We start from the raw sequence: 15,866 nt of genomic DNA on the forward strand, positions 1-15,866 counted from the left end.
CATTAGTCACTTATTTCAGTGCTTTGAATGTAATATAATTTTTCTCCCTAAGGAGAGGAAAATTTCACTTTATTTGTCATTGGCTGGGTGCTCTCACACTTTAATTCCAAAGTGACAGGATAGTGTATAAAAGTCTTATTTCCCTTTGAACTACAGTTTCTCTAGCAGTGTTCAACATTCTTACAATACTTCCTGGTGCTTAGTTTAAATTCCAAAGGAGTGTAGGGAATGTTTCTTATGGGCAGGAAGCAGGGACAGTGAGGGCAGTTGTAGAATTTGGAAAAACAAAGAGCACCCATTGCTATTCCACAAAAGCCAAGCAAACTAGTAGAATATATTTTAAATTACACTATGACTTACAAAAGAAGCCTTTTTTCACCATACAAAAAGACTGATGCACACCACTGAGGAAAGCATCTTGGAAAACTGAGTTAAGTAGCCTTCTATAAACTTATTTCTGCTTCTGCTCAGAGGCTCCACTTTTTCAGTTTTTAAAAGAGCAATGAAATGCAGTGTGAATACATACAGGAAGCTGTGAAATAATCCCACAACATTAGTAACATCCTGCAGTTTTATATGCAAATGCAGGTGTTTTAAAATTGTAATGACGAATAGATGCATCTGAAATTTTGAAGACATTCTGGATGCATTCACAAAGTGGTTACTCTAAGAGATAGAAACAATTATGAAGCACCCATTTCTCCCAACATGACCAGGCCGGAATGCTCATTTCTATTTTCTTCCTTTTCTGGATAGGTGGACAGTATAAAATAATGACTCATTATTTTTATTTTTGTGAATAGCTTATGAGAGCTTATGGGAATCAGAGGGGATTTTTTGGGGGGTGGGGTGGGGTATGGCAATAAAGATGCTACAGTACTAGAATAGCATAGAATAATAGAGTTGGAAGGGACCTTGGAGGTCTTCTAGTCCAAACCCGCCTAGGCAGGAAACCCTACACCACTTCAGATAAATGGTATCCAACATCTTCTTAAAAACTTCCAATGTTGGAGCATTCACAGCTTCTGGAGGCAAGCTGTTCCATTGATTAATTGTTCTAATTGTCAGGAAATTTCTCCTCAGTTCTAAGTTGCTTCTCTTCTTGATTAGTTTCTACCCAGAAGCTGGCACATTTTGCTTTGAAACATTCTAGTTTCTGAAACTAAAATACATGCAACAAAAAAAGTAAAAATGTACAGTAGGTGGAACAAGCACAAAGTATGCTCCCTCCTTTGGATTCGAGGCTGGAGAGTTTGTGCCAGTGCAGTGCTGCAATATATTAACTTTTCGGCCGAGAAAGCATTTAAAGTTCACGTTTTGCAGTTCTTGTGTTCTGCACTGTTTTTGTTTGAATGAGAACTCTCTTCTGGCCATTAGCAACTTCTCTTTCCTCCCACTGAACCCCTCCGCAACACACACATGCACAATCAAAGTGTAGGACAGTCTCAAAAAGAAAGAAAGCAGTTTACCTTTTCTCGATGCCAGCATTCAACCAGCTCTTGGTCTGTGTGCTTACTGTCTAGAGAGGTCAGGCCTTCAGACCAGGTTGCAAGCAAAGTGCTGAAGTGTTTCAAGGCCTTTTCCAGAAGAACAGCCTGGGCTGAAAACTCCTGCTCTGACCTGGCCATCTGACTCTCCAGTTCCTGCAGCCTGTTTCGGGACTGGAAAGCATTCTCCTCCCACTGCTTCCAGTCGGACTGGAGAGCCTGCATTTCAGCGTCCATGTCTTTGCCCCCTTGAACGCTTGTGTTCTTTTTCACAGCGGGAGCCAGTGTTTCGATCCTGTGGAGGCGACCCTCACCAGTGTGTCTGGAATCTATCAGCTCCTGCAATGGAATATCACCATGGTAACTGAAATGGACGGGATCCACTTCAGCCGAACAAGCAAAATGCAGCATTTCACAGAGCTGTGAACTGCTCATTCCACAACCGCTGGCAGTTTCACCAAAAGTGTGTGCAAGCCGGGCTAAAATGTAAGGGAAAAGTAAAACAGAAGCACAGGCAGAAACAAAACAGAGCCAAACCACGTCTAAACGAACAACAATCAACTTTAAAATATACTTAAGTATCCAAAGGGGGGGGGGGTAACATTTTCTGAGAAGTGCAGTACTGAGTTGGATTTTATTAAAATAAACAAGGTATCTGGTTGCTTTTAGAAGTGTCCTCAGCTTAACTGAAAAGTTTTGAGCTATAAGTTCAGAAGAAGCAATGAGAGATATAGTAAAAATATTTAAGCAAGTCTGTCTACAATTTAGCATCATTATTTGAAGGAGAAAAATGTTCTTATATACTTATACTTACTATACAAAGTAATACTTTGTTTTAGGTATTAGATAAAGTGCCAACATTGCTACAAAATGCTACATGGCATATAAACTGGATTTGGGAAGAAGAGTTGTTTCACAATTTCTTCTGTATTGCTTTATAATTGCCATTTTGATTTACTTAATAATCACTGTTTACCTGCAGAGGTAGTCTTTATAAATATAATTAGAACCATGTGCTCAGCTGAATATTTTTAAAAAAAGTTGGATTTAATGATGATTTTCTATGAATAAAGAAGTCCTTCCATCTACAGATAGTCCTCAACTTACCGCTACAACTGGGACCAGAATTTGCATTGCTAACCAAGGCAATTGTTAAGTGAGTCATCCCTGATTTTATAACCTTTTTTGCCATGGTTGTGAAGCGAATCACTGCAATTGTTAAGTGAATCATATAATTGTTAAATGAATTCAGTTTCCCCCATCGACTTTGCTTGTCAGAACTGACTGGGAAGATTGCAAATTATGATTACCTAACCCTGGGACGCTGCAACTGTCATAAATTCATGCCGGGTGCCTAGCAGCCAGATTTGTTCATGTAATTGTAGGGATGCTATGATAGTTACAAGTGTGAGGAGCAGTCATTTCTTTCAGTGCCATTGTAACTTTGCACGGTCCCTAAATCAATGGCTGTAAGTTAAGGATTAACTGTATAGAAGATTTTTCATCTAATAGAGAAATCAAACTGGCAAAATAAAAGCATTTTTTTTTTTTGCAAAAGTCCCCTCCTTCTTGTTCCTGTGGAAACTATTATTGAAAGAAAGAGAACAAGAGAATGTCTTCCATTCTGCTGCAGGAAGACAGTCAGAGGAACTAAAAAGTGTCCAATCTGGTTCTAAAGAAATTAGAGGTTTCTTTTTTAATAATTCGTGTTAGATATTCCCCTGCTGACAGACTGAAAGAGGTTTCCACTAAGGTCCTCTATTCCGGCGGGAACAGAGGTTGAATCTCATTGGTCAAGTGGTCTGACAGATCTGTTTAAAAAGGGATGCTGCCCGACCATTCCTCAGCCAGGTGTTTACTTGACTTGCAATAAAGAGCTGTTGTTTACTGAAGCCCTTGTGCCTCCTTTATCCGATCCAACAATTAAAGTTCATTATGTGAACTTCTTAACACACATGTACAAAAGTTAATAACAAAACTACGAAACATTTTCTCACATTGATTTTGGCTAATTTTTTCTGTATGGCAGACAAATCTCCTGATGTGTCCGACCAGCGGTGAAGCTCTTCTTTTGCTGAATGAAGCCAATCAGAAAATTCATGCACTGCATCAAGGTATAACAAATGGTCTTTTACAATATCTTCAGCTATTTTCATTTTTTCCTGTAAATCAAAAAGAGACTGTTCAAAACCGAGTTTAAGGAATTGAAACAATTCTTGATGCAATCAACCCAGGTTTGTTTATTTGAATATAGTGTGAAGAGTTTACTAGCACCATTATGTTTGCCTAATTATATTGTTGGCTAAAAGTCACTATGCACTTTCCCCTTTGTTTGTTATATTTTAGTTGTTTTCATGACTTTGACCCTACTTGTTTTATTTTGGGTGATATGTTGGATTTTTGTCAATTTTTTCTATGACATCTCTAGTTCATCTCTAGTTTTATTTCAAATCAGAGATCAGGACCACACTAATTTATGTTTAACTTCAATTACAAACGACTGGATTGAATCAGTAAGTTCAGCTGATTTTTTTTAAAGCACAATACAGTTTAGCATAAAGTGGGAATCCTGTCAGATTCATTGGACCTGTTTTGTAATTCATGTAATTGTGTTGACAATATAATTATATTAACATACATTTTAACCTTTAAATCCACTTGATTAACACTTCTGTAATTCTGGGTGGCCTACATATTACAAAATCTTCACCTTGGCAATTGTTGCAATATTTGTGAATTGTGTTTTCAATTCCTCTTGAGCAGTTTCTCCAAAAGAATCGTCCTGTGTTTTCTCGTGCAGTTCTCTGGCTTTTACTATGAGCTGGTGTAGATCATTAGAACGTGCTTCCACTTCTGAAACAATAGCTTGGAAGCAATCCAGCTGGGAGAATTTCTCTTTCAGTCCATTCTGAGGTTCCAAAGGCTCTTTCAATTTGTGATCTATTGAATCCAACCACTGGTCCAACTGACTTTTCTTCTCCAGGTGGCAATTCCACTGATTTATCACAAACTCGAGCAAGCTTAATGTAACAGAAACACAGAAATCAAAATATGAAAGGTTCTTAGGGAAATAAATTGAGTTTAAACAACAAGAATGTTGCAAAATGGTTGCCCCAGTATGAATGTCTGTTTGTAGATAAGGACTCATAAGGAGTATGGGGGAAGGAAGAAAATGATTCCCAAATGATTCAGGATTGAAAGGGAGGTTAATAAATCTTTCTGCATATTTTATATAAAATAGTGCCTTCCCTCCCTTCCTTCTTTTCTTTTTTTTAACAACATTTCTGTTGGGGGGGGGGGGAGGGGGTGAAAACTAATGTTGTCATTTCTTTAATTCAGTGCTGGATCTGAGTTTTTCCAGGAGCTCTTTGTGTTTCACATTATACTTTTGAAAAGGTCCTAATTTCCCCTAATGAGGAGGAAAGTGTAGTCAAATGAAAAAGTGACAGGAAAACTTCCTTTTATGAATTTCCCCCTTATCATTAATCTTGGATTCTGAGCAATTCATTATTATTTCATAAAGCGTCCTCTGAATGGGGGGAAAATATCAGAATGAAAAGCAGCAACATAAAGGTTTACCTTTGACAGCTCACAGAGGTGCTGACAATGCTGCCCCAGAGGTCTCTTAATCTTTGCAGCTGGCTCTGAATCACCTTCTGTCCCTCTTCATTACTTGTCTTAAGGGCTTGTTCAGCTTTGCCAATGGCCATGTTCAGCTTGACCTCTCCTTCTCCTTTCATTAATAGGATTTCCTAGGACACCAAAGTCAACACTTTACAGAGAAAAGGAATACCTCTTTTGCATTGTTTTACCTGTTCTGCAGTATGACAAATGCAAAAGTTTTTATCCATGTAGCTTTTTCCATGGGAAATATAGTAACCTAGATTTTGCTTCCTGTTGACTGTACCTTGTAGGATTATCATTATAAAATTATGTAGGTATTTGCTATTATCACTTAGTAGTGATCTTGAAATAATATTTTGGGAATAGATGGGTTGTTGGTAACAAAAACTCATGGATATTTTCTTATTTGAAAAACAATATTGGATTGACATTTTACCACTGATGATTGTCATCATTTCCGATGATCATAATCATTTCATGATAACATTTAAATTTCTCTGGTGCTAAAATGATGCCATTTTTACTCTTTAAAAATGTTCCATATTAACTTTTATCCAGATATAACAAGACTGAAAATAAAAGTAAATATAAAGGGCAAAGTAGAAAATCTGATGGAAATATAATTTAACTACCTTGTTTGTTTATTTCTTGCCTTTAAGTCAAGGTGGTGAACATATTCAACACACCTTCCTCCTCCTATTTTTCCCATAGCAATAACCATGTGGGTGAGATGGACTGAGAGACGATGACTGGCCCAAGGTCATCTAGCAGACTTGCATGTCTGGTTCTGGCTGGTCAATCACTGATTCTGGGAAACAGCGTCAGTTTTATCTAAACTTTAGTTAAAATGTAATTAGACAAAAGTTCTTTAAAGTCAGTTCTTCTATGCTATTGCCATTTACCTGGATTTGGAGGTGTCGTTTCTCCAAGGTCACTTTGTCCCCAAGGGTGCCCTCAGCACAGCTGAGTTTTCCTTGAACATCCTTCACCCAGGTCCACATATCCTGCAGAGCTTCTTCCAAAGTCTGGTGATCTTGGAGAGCTATCTGAGAGAGCCGCAGCTTCTCCTTTACTTCCTTGATTAAATTCTGATAGGCAGAAAATTGCTGAGAAGCCAGACGAACCTCCATTCCAGTACTGTAGTCTTTCTCACTTAAAAACTGTGCCTTTTGAGAGAGTTTATTAAAGGATTCTCTAAACAAAAAAAATGTAAAATGTAAAAAAATAACTGAGTTATAAATCCATCTATAAATATGTAATTTTGAATACATACAGACAAACCATGCTATTGCAGAATATAGTTCAGATATGAAAGCTATTAGATTCACACAAAAAATAAAATCACAATCATTACAATCATAAAAATTTGGAACTAGAAGATGTTAAATTCTATTCCCAATCCTTAATATGAGCACTGACTCTCAGGTAACTTAAATTACTACCTTGCTGTTTTATTTGATGTGATTAATTAAGAGCAACAATATAAGCACTATATCAGTCAGTTGTAATGAATCCAGCTGAAAAAGTGGCAATCTGTGCTTTAAATGTGCATTATGAAGTCATCCTTTTTTAGAGATTCTATGAAAAACTGGTATAAATATTGCATGCCTCACATTCAAGTATGTGAACTATTTTCATTTATTTCTCAGTAGAAAAATGTGAATTGTCCCTTATAAAATAGTTCATTATTAGAACCAAATTCAAACCCCTGTTATTTATTGAATTCTGTGAATATTGAAGTTTGCAGAGCTGTAGTTTTCTGCAGCTGTACTTCAGAACAGCCAAAATACACAAACAAAATGTAGGGTAATTGTTATAATCTTATGGCTTATAAAAAAATAATTAGTTAATAAATATGCATATATACCTTGCAAGCAAAAGTTCTTCCAAAAAGGCTTCTACCTTCTGTACCTCGTCTTTCTTATCTGGGATGTGTTGTTTGTGTTCTCCTAGAGCTTCTGTGTTTATCCTTTCTTCCTTTTCATGAAGCCATAAACTCCAGCTCTTGCACTGGTCCTCAAAACTGTAATAAAACAAGCAAATAAAACAACACCACTATTGTTGGTTAACAGCAAGATGCAACATGCAGCCACTTCATCTAGATGTATTATTCTGATGTTTTGAACAGCCCTGACAAAAAAAAAATACTTCTCTATAGCTGTAAGTATTCTAAAAATACTTAGCAAGTATCTAAATATGGCAAAGCAAAACATGAGAATTATTGTAACTTTGGAACTTCACCAATTCTAAACTGGCACAGTGTACATTTATTATCGCAGTCAAGGAAAAAACTGAAGACACTGCAAAGATTGTTTCCAAAACATTCAAGCAATTAAACCTTCATATGATAATTATAGGGACATGGTGGCTCAGTGGCTAAGACGCTGAGCTTGTCGATCATAAAGGTCAGACGTTTGGTGGTTTGAATCCCTAGGACCGTGTAACGGTGTGAGCTCTTGTTACTTGTCCAAGCTTCTGCCAACCTAGTAGTTCAAAAGCATGCAAAAATGAAAGTAGAACATATAGGAACCACCTTTGGTGGGAAGGTAACAACGTTCTGTTATGGTCTCCATGGTCATGTGGCCGGCATTTAGTCATGTCAGCCACATGACCGCGGAGACATCTTCGGACAGTGCTGGCTCTTCGGCTTTGAAATGAAGATTAGCACCGCTCCCTAGAGTTGGGAACAACTAGCACATATGTGCAAGGGGAACCTTTACCTTTATAATAATTATGTGAGCAGCAAAGTAGGTCCATTACACTTCTGTTCCTCTACTACAAATCACCAACAGCCCTGTCTCCCTCCTCCAGTGCATTTAATGGGTGGAATGCTCTAACTAGGGTTCATACAGAGATTCTGTAAAGTGGGAGCTTCCTTTCCAAATAGCAGATGCAAGAAAGATAGCAATATATCTCACTTAGAAAGCAACTTTCTAAGTGTTTCTGATCAATACTACCTTCTCTCAGAGATCAATTATTTTAGTGAAAATATTACCTTCTAAATCACTATTAGAAACCAAAAAATGTAATAATAAATCTTATAGAACATTCACACTGCCGTTGTGTTGGCCATTATTTCCTTTTTTTTTCAATTGTATCATAAAACTACAAATCAAGAGGGCCAGACAGAAATAGTAGAATGAATGCACAGTATTTACTGAGACGATTTTGTATTTTTTCCATTTAATTTAGGTATAACATAAGGAACATATCTATATACTACATAAAATATGGCTATCTGAAACTTACCTTTCCAACTCTGCAATGCATTCTTCCAAAGATTGTTTATCTTTCAAACATTGTTTTAGAAATGCTTCAAAGTCCTGATGAGCTTTAGATATCTGTTCTTGAATACCATTCACAGATGGTTTAGGCAAGTAAGTACACAGATTTTCTCCTTCCTGGCAGGCTGACTCCAGTTTAGCCTTTCCTTCATTAAAAGAGTCTAGCACTTTCTGAGTAAAACAAATACATAAATTTATAAGGGTAACGAATGATGAGAAGGCAAATAGATATGAAGAGACTTTATATCTAATTTTTATTTTGTATTTAACTTTCCAAAAAGAAAACTACAACAATCTACATTGTTAAACAATGCATGTAAGAAATTAATCCATGGTGAATAATAATATAGTAGTAATAACAGTAATATTTATTGAAGGTATTAGAAAAATAATTCGAATAATTTCCAATGGACTTTTTTCAACTGGACAAATGGAAAACAAAATGGCAAATTACTAATGTAATTTGATTTTTGGCAGAATAAATAAATAAATACATCCCAACAATAGGCTATCTTATAAGTCTTCTATATTCAAGAATTTTTTTTTCATTGTTCAAACACGACTATGCCATGGGAGCGATGAGCGCCTCCACCTGTTTACTGGACCCGTGCCTCTCCTGGCTGGTTTCGACCAGCAGGACCAGCAGGGAGGTGACATGTGGTTGGCTCCAGGCGATCATCAACGCTTCTTTGCAGGAGGGGTCTTTCCCGCAACCATTAAAGGAAGCGGTGGTGAGGCCCCTTCTCAAGAAGGCTTCCCTGGATCCAGCCGTCCTGAAAAACTACTGTCTGGTTTCCAACCTCCCTTTTTTGGGGAAGGTTGTTGAGAAGGTGGTGGCACTTCAACTCCGACGGACCTTGAATGAAGCGGATTATCTGGATTCCTTTCAGTCTGGTTTCAGGCCTGGGTACAGCACAGAAACCGCTTTGGTCGCACTGACCAATGATCTCTGGTGGGCTAGGGATAGAGGGCATTCCTCTATCCTGGTGCTTCTTGACCTCTCAGTGGCTTTCGATACCATCAACCATGGTATCCTTCTGCAACGTCTGGAGGAGGTGGGAGTGGGAGGCACCATTCTGTGGTGGTTCTCCTCCTACCTCTCCAGTAGGTCGCAGTCGGTGTTGGTCGGGGGACAGAGGTCGATCCCTAGGCCCCTCAATTGTGGGGTGCCGCAGGGTTCGGTCCTATCCCCCCTCCTATTCAACATCTACATGAAACCGCTGGGTGAGATCATACGACGGCACGGGATAAAGTACCATCAATATGCAGATGATACGCAATTGTATCTATCTGCCCCGTGCCAGCTCAGTGTAGCAGCGGACGTGATGTGCCAATGCCTGGAAGCTGTCAGGATCTGGATGGGGGTAAACAAACTCGTGCTCAATCCCGACAAGACCGAGTGGCTGTGGATGCTGTTCCCGAAGGACAGTTCGGACAGTCCATCCTTGATCCTGGGGGGTGAAAACTCAGAGAGGGCTCACAATTTGGGGGTCCTCCTGGATTCACGGCTGACACTGGAACACCACTTGTCGGCTGTGACCACGGGGGCCTTTGCCCAGGTTCACCTGGTGCATCAATTGCAGCCCTACTTGGATCGGGGTGCACTTCAAACAGTCACTCACGCCCTTGTCACCTCAAGGCTGGATTATTGCAATGCGCTCTACATGGGGCTACTCCTGAAAAGCGTTCGGAGACTACAGCTAGTCCAGAATGCAGCCGCACGAGCGATATTGGGTGTACCGAGATACACCCATATTACACGTATCCTCCGCGAGCTGCACTGGCTGCCAATTGGTCTCCGAACTCAATTCAAGGTGTTGGTCATTACCTTTAAAGCCCTACATGGCTCAGGACCAGCGTATTTGCAAGACCGCCTACTGCCACATACCTCCCAACGGCTGATAAGATCCCACAGGGTGGGCCTCCTTAGGACGCTGTCAGCCAGACAGTGTCGGCTGGCGGGGCCTCGGAAGAGAGCCTTCTCTGTGGCTGCTCCGACCCTGTGGAATCAGCTACCCCCAGAGGTCCGGACCTCACCCACCCTCATGGCCTTCAGAAAAGCTGTTAAAACCTGGCTGTTCCAGCAGGCCTGGGGCTGTTGACCTTATTATGTAGGGTCCAGCCCCGATCAGAACATATGCGTGTTGGGGAATTTTTAAATTATTTTTTATTTTTATTTTGTTTTTCTTTTCTTGTTCTTGTAAGCCTCCGGGATTGGGCGGCCTATAAATCTAATAAATTGATTGATTGATTGATTGAATTGACTAGTGTTAACATTGTAAAAACAGCTAATACTATTATTATTTTTGTGGGTTGTTGATTTTGATTTTACCAATCAAATATGTATTTTTATAGTATCTACACTCAAGTTTTATAAAACAACTAATACACCATAATTGAAATTATATAGATAACATTTATTAATGTACAACTTTTCAATTATGAGAAAGTGTCTAAAAACCCAGAAATTTTGGTGTATTTTTTTTTTGTAACTTCATGGTAGAGTTGACTCCAGGCAACTGCTTGAACCAGTCCCTGCAGATTCTTGGTAAATTTTTGGGAAATGATTTGTTTTTGCTTTCTTCCTAGAGCTGAGAGAGAGTGACTGGCTGAAGGTCACCCAATTGGCTTCCTCTTGAAGATGGGACTAAGTCTCCCAGGCTCTACCCTAGTTCCTTAACCCCTAAACCAAACTGTCTGTACACAACACCAATATTATGAGAGAGAGTTAAAAGATTTTGAACAACACTCTTAATTTGGGTCAGAATTCTATGAAATAATTATAAAAGGTCATTAAAATGCATACTGTCTGTTGCACATTATGATGTAAAGTCAGTGTTTGACCTTTGTAAGATAGTGGTTTGACAACATATATCAATCACACAAAAAATTGCTTAATAATTTCCTAATATTATCTAGAAAAGTTTGCAAGCCAAGCAATGTGCAATTCATTCATTCCTGCATTCTTACCTGTAGTTTGTGGAGTTTTGCTTCAATAGCTTTACTGTCCCCAGTTGCAATATTTATATCTTTTATTGCAATCTTCAGATTAGAATACCAGTTTTGAAATTCCTCCATAGATTCTTTTTATAAAAAAGGGAGATACCAAGGATTATCATATAAAACAGTAACACTGGTTTATACATTCCATACTTAAAATTCACCAAGAATATAAAACTACAACGATTCTGGACTCACAAGACCTCACAAAGCCTATAGAAAAGGTGGCAAGAGACTGCAGTTTGTACCTTTGCAAACATAACTAATAGAACAAAATGAAAATAAAGTTGAATACGATTATCTAATTTCTGCTAGTCTAAGATAAGGACAGAGAAAAACGTCACAGGAAGCCAGGGAGACCAAGATGATCTCAGGAATACAGAACAAGGAATAGAGAAGCCAAGATAAGAAGTTAAGTAGCCAGGATAGAATTGTGCAATTCATAGTTGAAGTGAAAGATTATTGTCAGAAAAAGAAAGGAAACTTGTCCATGGACACCTGTATATATGCTTACACACTGAAAACACATACATCCATGCATACATAAAATGTGCCCCAAATGTGTGTTTGCCCCATAAAATATTAATAATAGCAAGGTTATTTTTTTTAAATTACTGTTGTGAAACCAAGCAGGAGAGGAGTTGGAAATATCTATAAAATATACTTTCTATAACAGGAGTTGTAGGGAAACCTAGTCCCCAAATTAATTCATGATGTAAATGGAAACTTTATTCTAATACTCGCATATTGGTCTCCAGCATACATTCCTGTGGGCTAGATGATTCATATATCTATGAAGAGAACTCACGTAAGAAATGTTTTTCTAGGGACTCCTGTAAAGAAGCCTGTGTTTTCAAACTCAGCTGGTTCAAAGATTCATACTTCTTTATCAGGGACGTTATAGTGCCTGCAAGAGTTTCCAACTCCAAAGATGGATATTTGCGGCAAAGGCCATTAAGCGTTTCCTGAGTAGAATCAAAATTGTTCTGCTGTTGGCGAATCTCCTTTTGTATTTTCTGAAGGAACAATGATATCATTAGAATATTTAAATACATTGGACCATTACTTAAAAACTGTTTTATTGACTGTCTATGGAGATGCTCAATCTTCCAGGTCATGGTTGCTCCGAAGGTGCTTTTTCCAAAAGGCAACGGGACTTTCTTGGTTTTTTCCTTCGAAAATATTTCATTTCTCATCCAAGAAGAAAAACTAAAAATAGGGGAAGTCCTTGGAATATAATAGTCAAAGCTTAGAAACTACTTTTAAGAGAAATGTTGATGGATCACCTTTGCCAAACTTCAAGATAACGAAGTCTCAATTCTTTGTGCTAAAACTTCCAGTCAGGGCAAAACTGGACTAAACACAAATTGAATAATCCCTAATCTGGGGGGAGGGGGGGGAATCAAGCAGTTCAAAGTATTGCATAGTTAATTAAAGAATGGTCCTGATCATGTTGTTCTATCTATATTATGTGAACAGAAGAACACCTTCTCAAGTGCTCTTAATTATTTCAGTCTGAAAGTCTATTTTCTCTTGGAGATTGAGGAAATTCACATACAAAAACAAAATGTGTATTTTTTGAGGTAAGTACATTTTGTTGAAAAGACATTAATTACAGCCATGTGATCTGGGACATTTTAAATGCTTTCAGCACAGACTGTTGAACTCTGACCTCATTTTTTTTCTTCCCATGAAATGACAATTAACTTCTAATGGATGAATATTTCAAATCATGAGTTTGTTCACAAGGTCTATTTTAAGGGATTGATAACAAAGTGAATGCCCCATATTTTTATTCCAATTTGCTCAACAAGTCTATTTATTCTTTTTATGCTACTTACATTGACTGTCCCAATATCTGATGGAACCTGACTATGAATGCAATTTAATAATGATTCTTCTGTATTGACAAGCCAGTTTTCCATCTGAGTAACAAAGTTATACAACTGTGTCTTCTGAGAATTAAAATCTTTCAAAGTTTCTTTAGCTGTTTCATACATTGTTTTGCTATGCATTATCTTCTTCTTTAAATCAGCATCTAAAAACTAGAAGCAAATATACACTAAAATAATAGTAAAGACTATTCCAAAATACATTTATAAATCTGAGTCATATGATAATAAAGTGTATTTGAATTGTTCTGCAGAAATGCAAAAAAATAGATAAACCACTCCACAAAAAGTAAAAGAGGAATTTGGGGGGGGGGGGCATTTTTAGGCCTGGCTTTAAAAAAATAGGTTTTATAATATAAGGATGGTTATTAATCAAATACTGTAGCATATTTTTTCAGTCCACAAATAAAATGTCTTTTATCATGCATGCATATTTTTTATATTTTTATAAAAAATAGAATACTTTTATATTATATTTATATTATTTTTCTCCACTCTGCCACATAGCATTAAGATGGTTTATCAAGCTGGTGGTTTGTCATTAACTTCAGCGCTATTTTTGATAAAAATTTGGAATGGGAAAACAAGTCACTCTGAAATGTTCCTGAAAACAAAGAAGAGAGTTTTCTTCTTTGAACCCTTATTTTTTTTCTACAAACAATGAAATCAACTTCTATAGCACGTTCTATAAACCTAGAAATTTACAGATACTTATAAATATTGCTAATCCTAAACCAAGTGGAAAAACATTAAAGCTCACTTGTACTTCTTTGTAATCAAATACGTATGTGTGGAACACTAATTAAATTATGTACAAGCTGTATTGATTACTTCACTTTTGAATTTCTTAAATATAGAGATTTTGTGAATGTAAAAACTGCCCCTTTATTTTTAAATTTCACATTTTGCTTCCAGATTGGTATTTGAGATGGATCATTGGAACTGAGATGGGTGACAAATAAATTTCATAAATGTATAAATAAATTTGATTACAATGCTAGAAATTATGCATATACTGTATTATTTCATGCAATGCTTTTTTTAAAGGAAAAATTTTCACAACAAGGCCACTTATAATAGAAGATTCAAAATCAGTAGCTATGTCCTAGAGGAGATTACATAATGGATAAATTCTGTCTTTAAATATAATATTTTAAATGGAACAAAAATATTTTATTGATTTAAACCATGCTTATCAAATGGAATGCTTTTATCTAGTGCTCCAAATAAATTGCAGATTACAAAAGCCTAACACCACCTTTGATCTAATGGATGAACAACTTATACTTTTTCTAATTTAGGGATGTTAGGGAAATTTTAAAGGGTTAAATGAATGCCTGAGCTCTGCAGAGCTTACATATCTGAACTCTTACAGAAACATCTCTCTTTTGTCTTTTAACCCATTTTTCTACCACTCTAAAAAATTGCAGAGAAAAAGGTTTCAGGGCAAAACCATGCCCAGTGTAGTAGATAACCAGACAGAACACAAGGGAGGGGTCAAATATGTCATCGGCCTCGAGTCCTTTTGCACTCACAAGCAATCTAAGTCCGACCCACCTTGAATTTCACTGAGTCTTATTTACCGCCTATTTCCTTTGACCTTTAGTAGATCAGATTCATGTAGAGAGCATTAGTATACAGTAAACCTATATTCATTTGAACTTTCTGGACTCCTGATTTCCTGATTGACATCCCTCAATCAGAAAAGCCTATCTTACCAGAAGAATTGGAGGAAGTTCTTCTGAATTTACCAATTTTTTAAGCTCATATATGTTCAAAGTCATTTGCTCCAACTTTTCTTCTTTGTGCTTCAGCTGAGACTGCAAAGGAACACATGGGGGAAATGAATGTCTCCCTTTCTGTCATATGTTAACATTATTTGCCATTATTCAGGTAAGGAAATTTTAAAAGATAGCACTTAGAATATAACAAACATAAATATTTTGTTCCTGGTATACTCTGGCTCCAACTGAAAGAAATACAGCAGAGTTATACCTATCTGTGTACAGGTAGTCCTCGTTTAATTATCACAATTGGGACCAATAATTCAATTGCTAAGTTAGATGGTTGTTAAGTGAGACATCTCTTGACTGTGACTTGTGATTTTATAGTGCTGGTTTCTTCATTAACTTTGCTTGTTGGGAACTGGCTATAAAGTACACAAATAGCAATGAGGTGACTGTGGGATATTGCAACAGTCATAAAAAGCTGACAATTGCAAAAAATCTGAATCTCTATTACCACAGGAACATGGCAACCAATGTAGGTGTAGAGGCCAGTTGTAAAGTTACTTTTTCGGCACTATTGTAACTTTGAATGGCCAGCAAATAGAACAGTGTTAGTACCACTCTGTAATGCCTTGGTAAGACCACACTTGTAATACTACAGTGATATAAAAAAAGATGTTGAGACTCTAGAAACAGTATAGAGAAAAGCAACAGGGGACCTGAGACTAAAACATATGAAGAACAGTTGCAGGAATTCGGTATGTCTAGTTTAATGAAAAGAAGGACTAGGGTGATATGATATCAGTCTTCCAATATCTAAGGGGCAGCCTCAAAAAAGAGGAAGTCAACCTA

At 37.3% G+C, this 15,866-nt stretch overlaps 1 protein-coding gene across 1 annotated transcript in view; it reads right to left on the reverse strand.

The window, feature by feature from the left end:
- The window catches only part of SYNE1 (spectrin repeat containing nuclear envelope protein 1), a 300,005-nt gene that overhangs the window by 192,194 nt on the left and 91,945 nt on the right, over window positions 1-15,866 (reverse strand). The window contains 11 exon segments of the mRNA XM_032216017.1: window positions 1,470-1,826; window positions 3,485-3,649; window positions 4,198-4,507; window positions 5,067-5,239; window positions 6,014-6,305; window positions 6,979-7,134; window positions 8,361-8,566; window positions 11,366-11,478; window positions 12,204-12,411; window positions 13,237-13,440; window positions 15,006-15,107. Coding sequence (XP_032071908.1) covers window positions 1,470-1,826; window positions 3,485-3,649; window positions 4,198-4,507; window positions 5,067-5,239; window positions 6,014-6,305; window positions 6,979-7,134; window positions 8,361-8,566; window positions 11,366-11,478; window positions 12,204-12,411; window positions 13,237-13,440; window positions 15,006-15,107 — 2,286 coding nt within the window.

The sequence above is a fragment of the Thamnophis elegans genome, chromosome 4, assembly GCF_009769535.1.
Source record: "Thamnophis elegans isolate rThaEle1 chromosome 4, rThaEle1.pri, whole genome shotgun sequence".
In the NCBI taxonomy this organism is placed as follows: domain Eukaryota; kingdom Metazoa; phylum Chordata; class Lepidosauria; order Squamata; family Colubridae; genus Thamnophis; species Thamnophis elegans.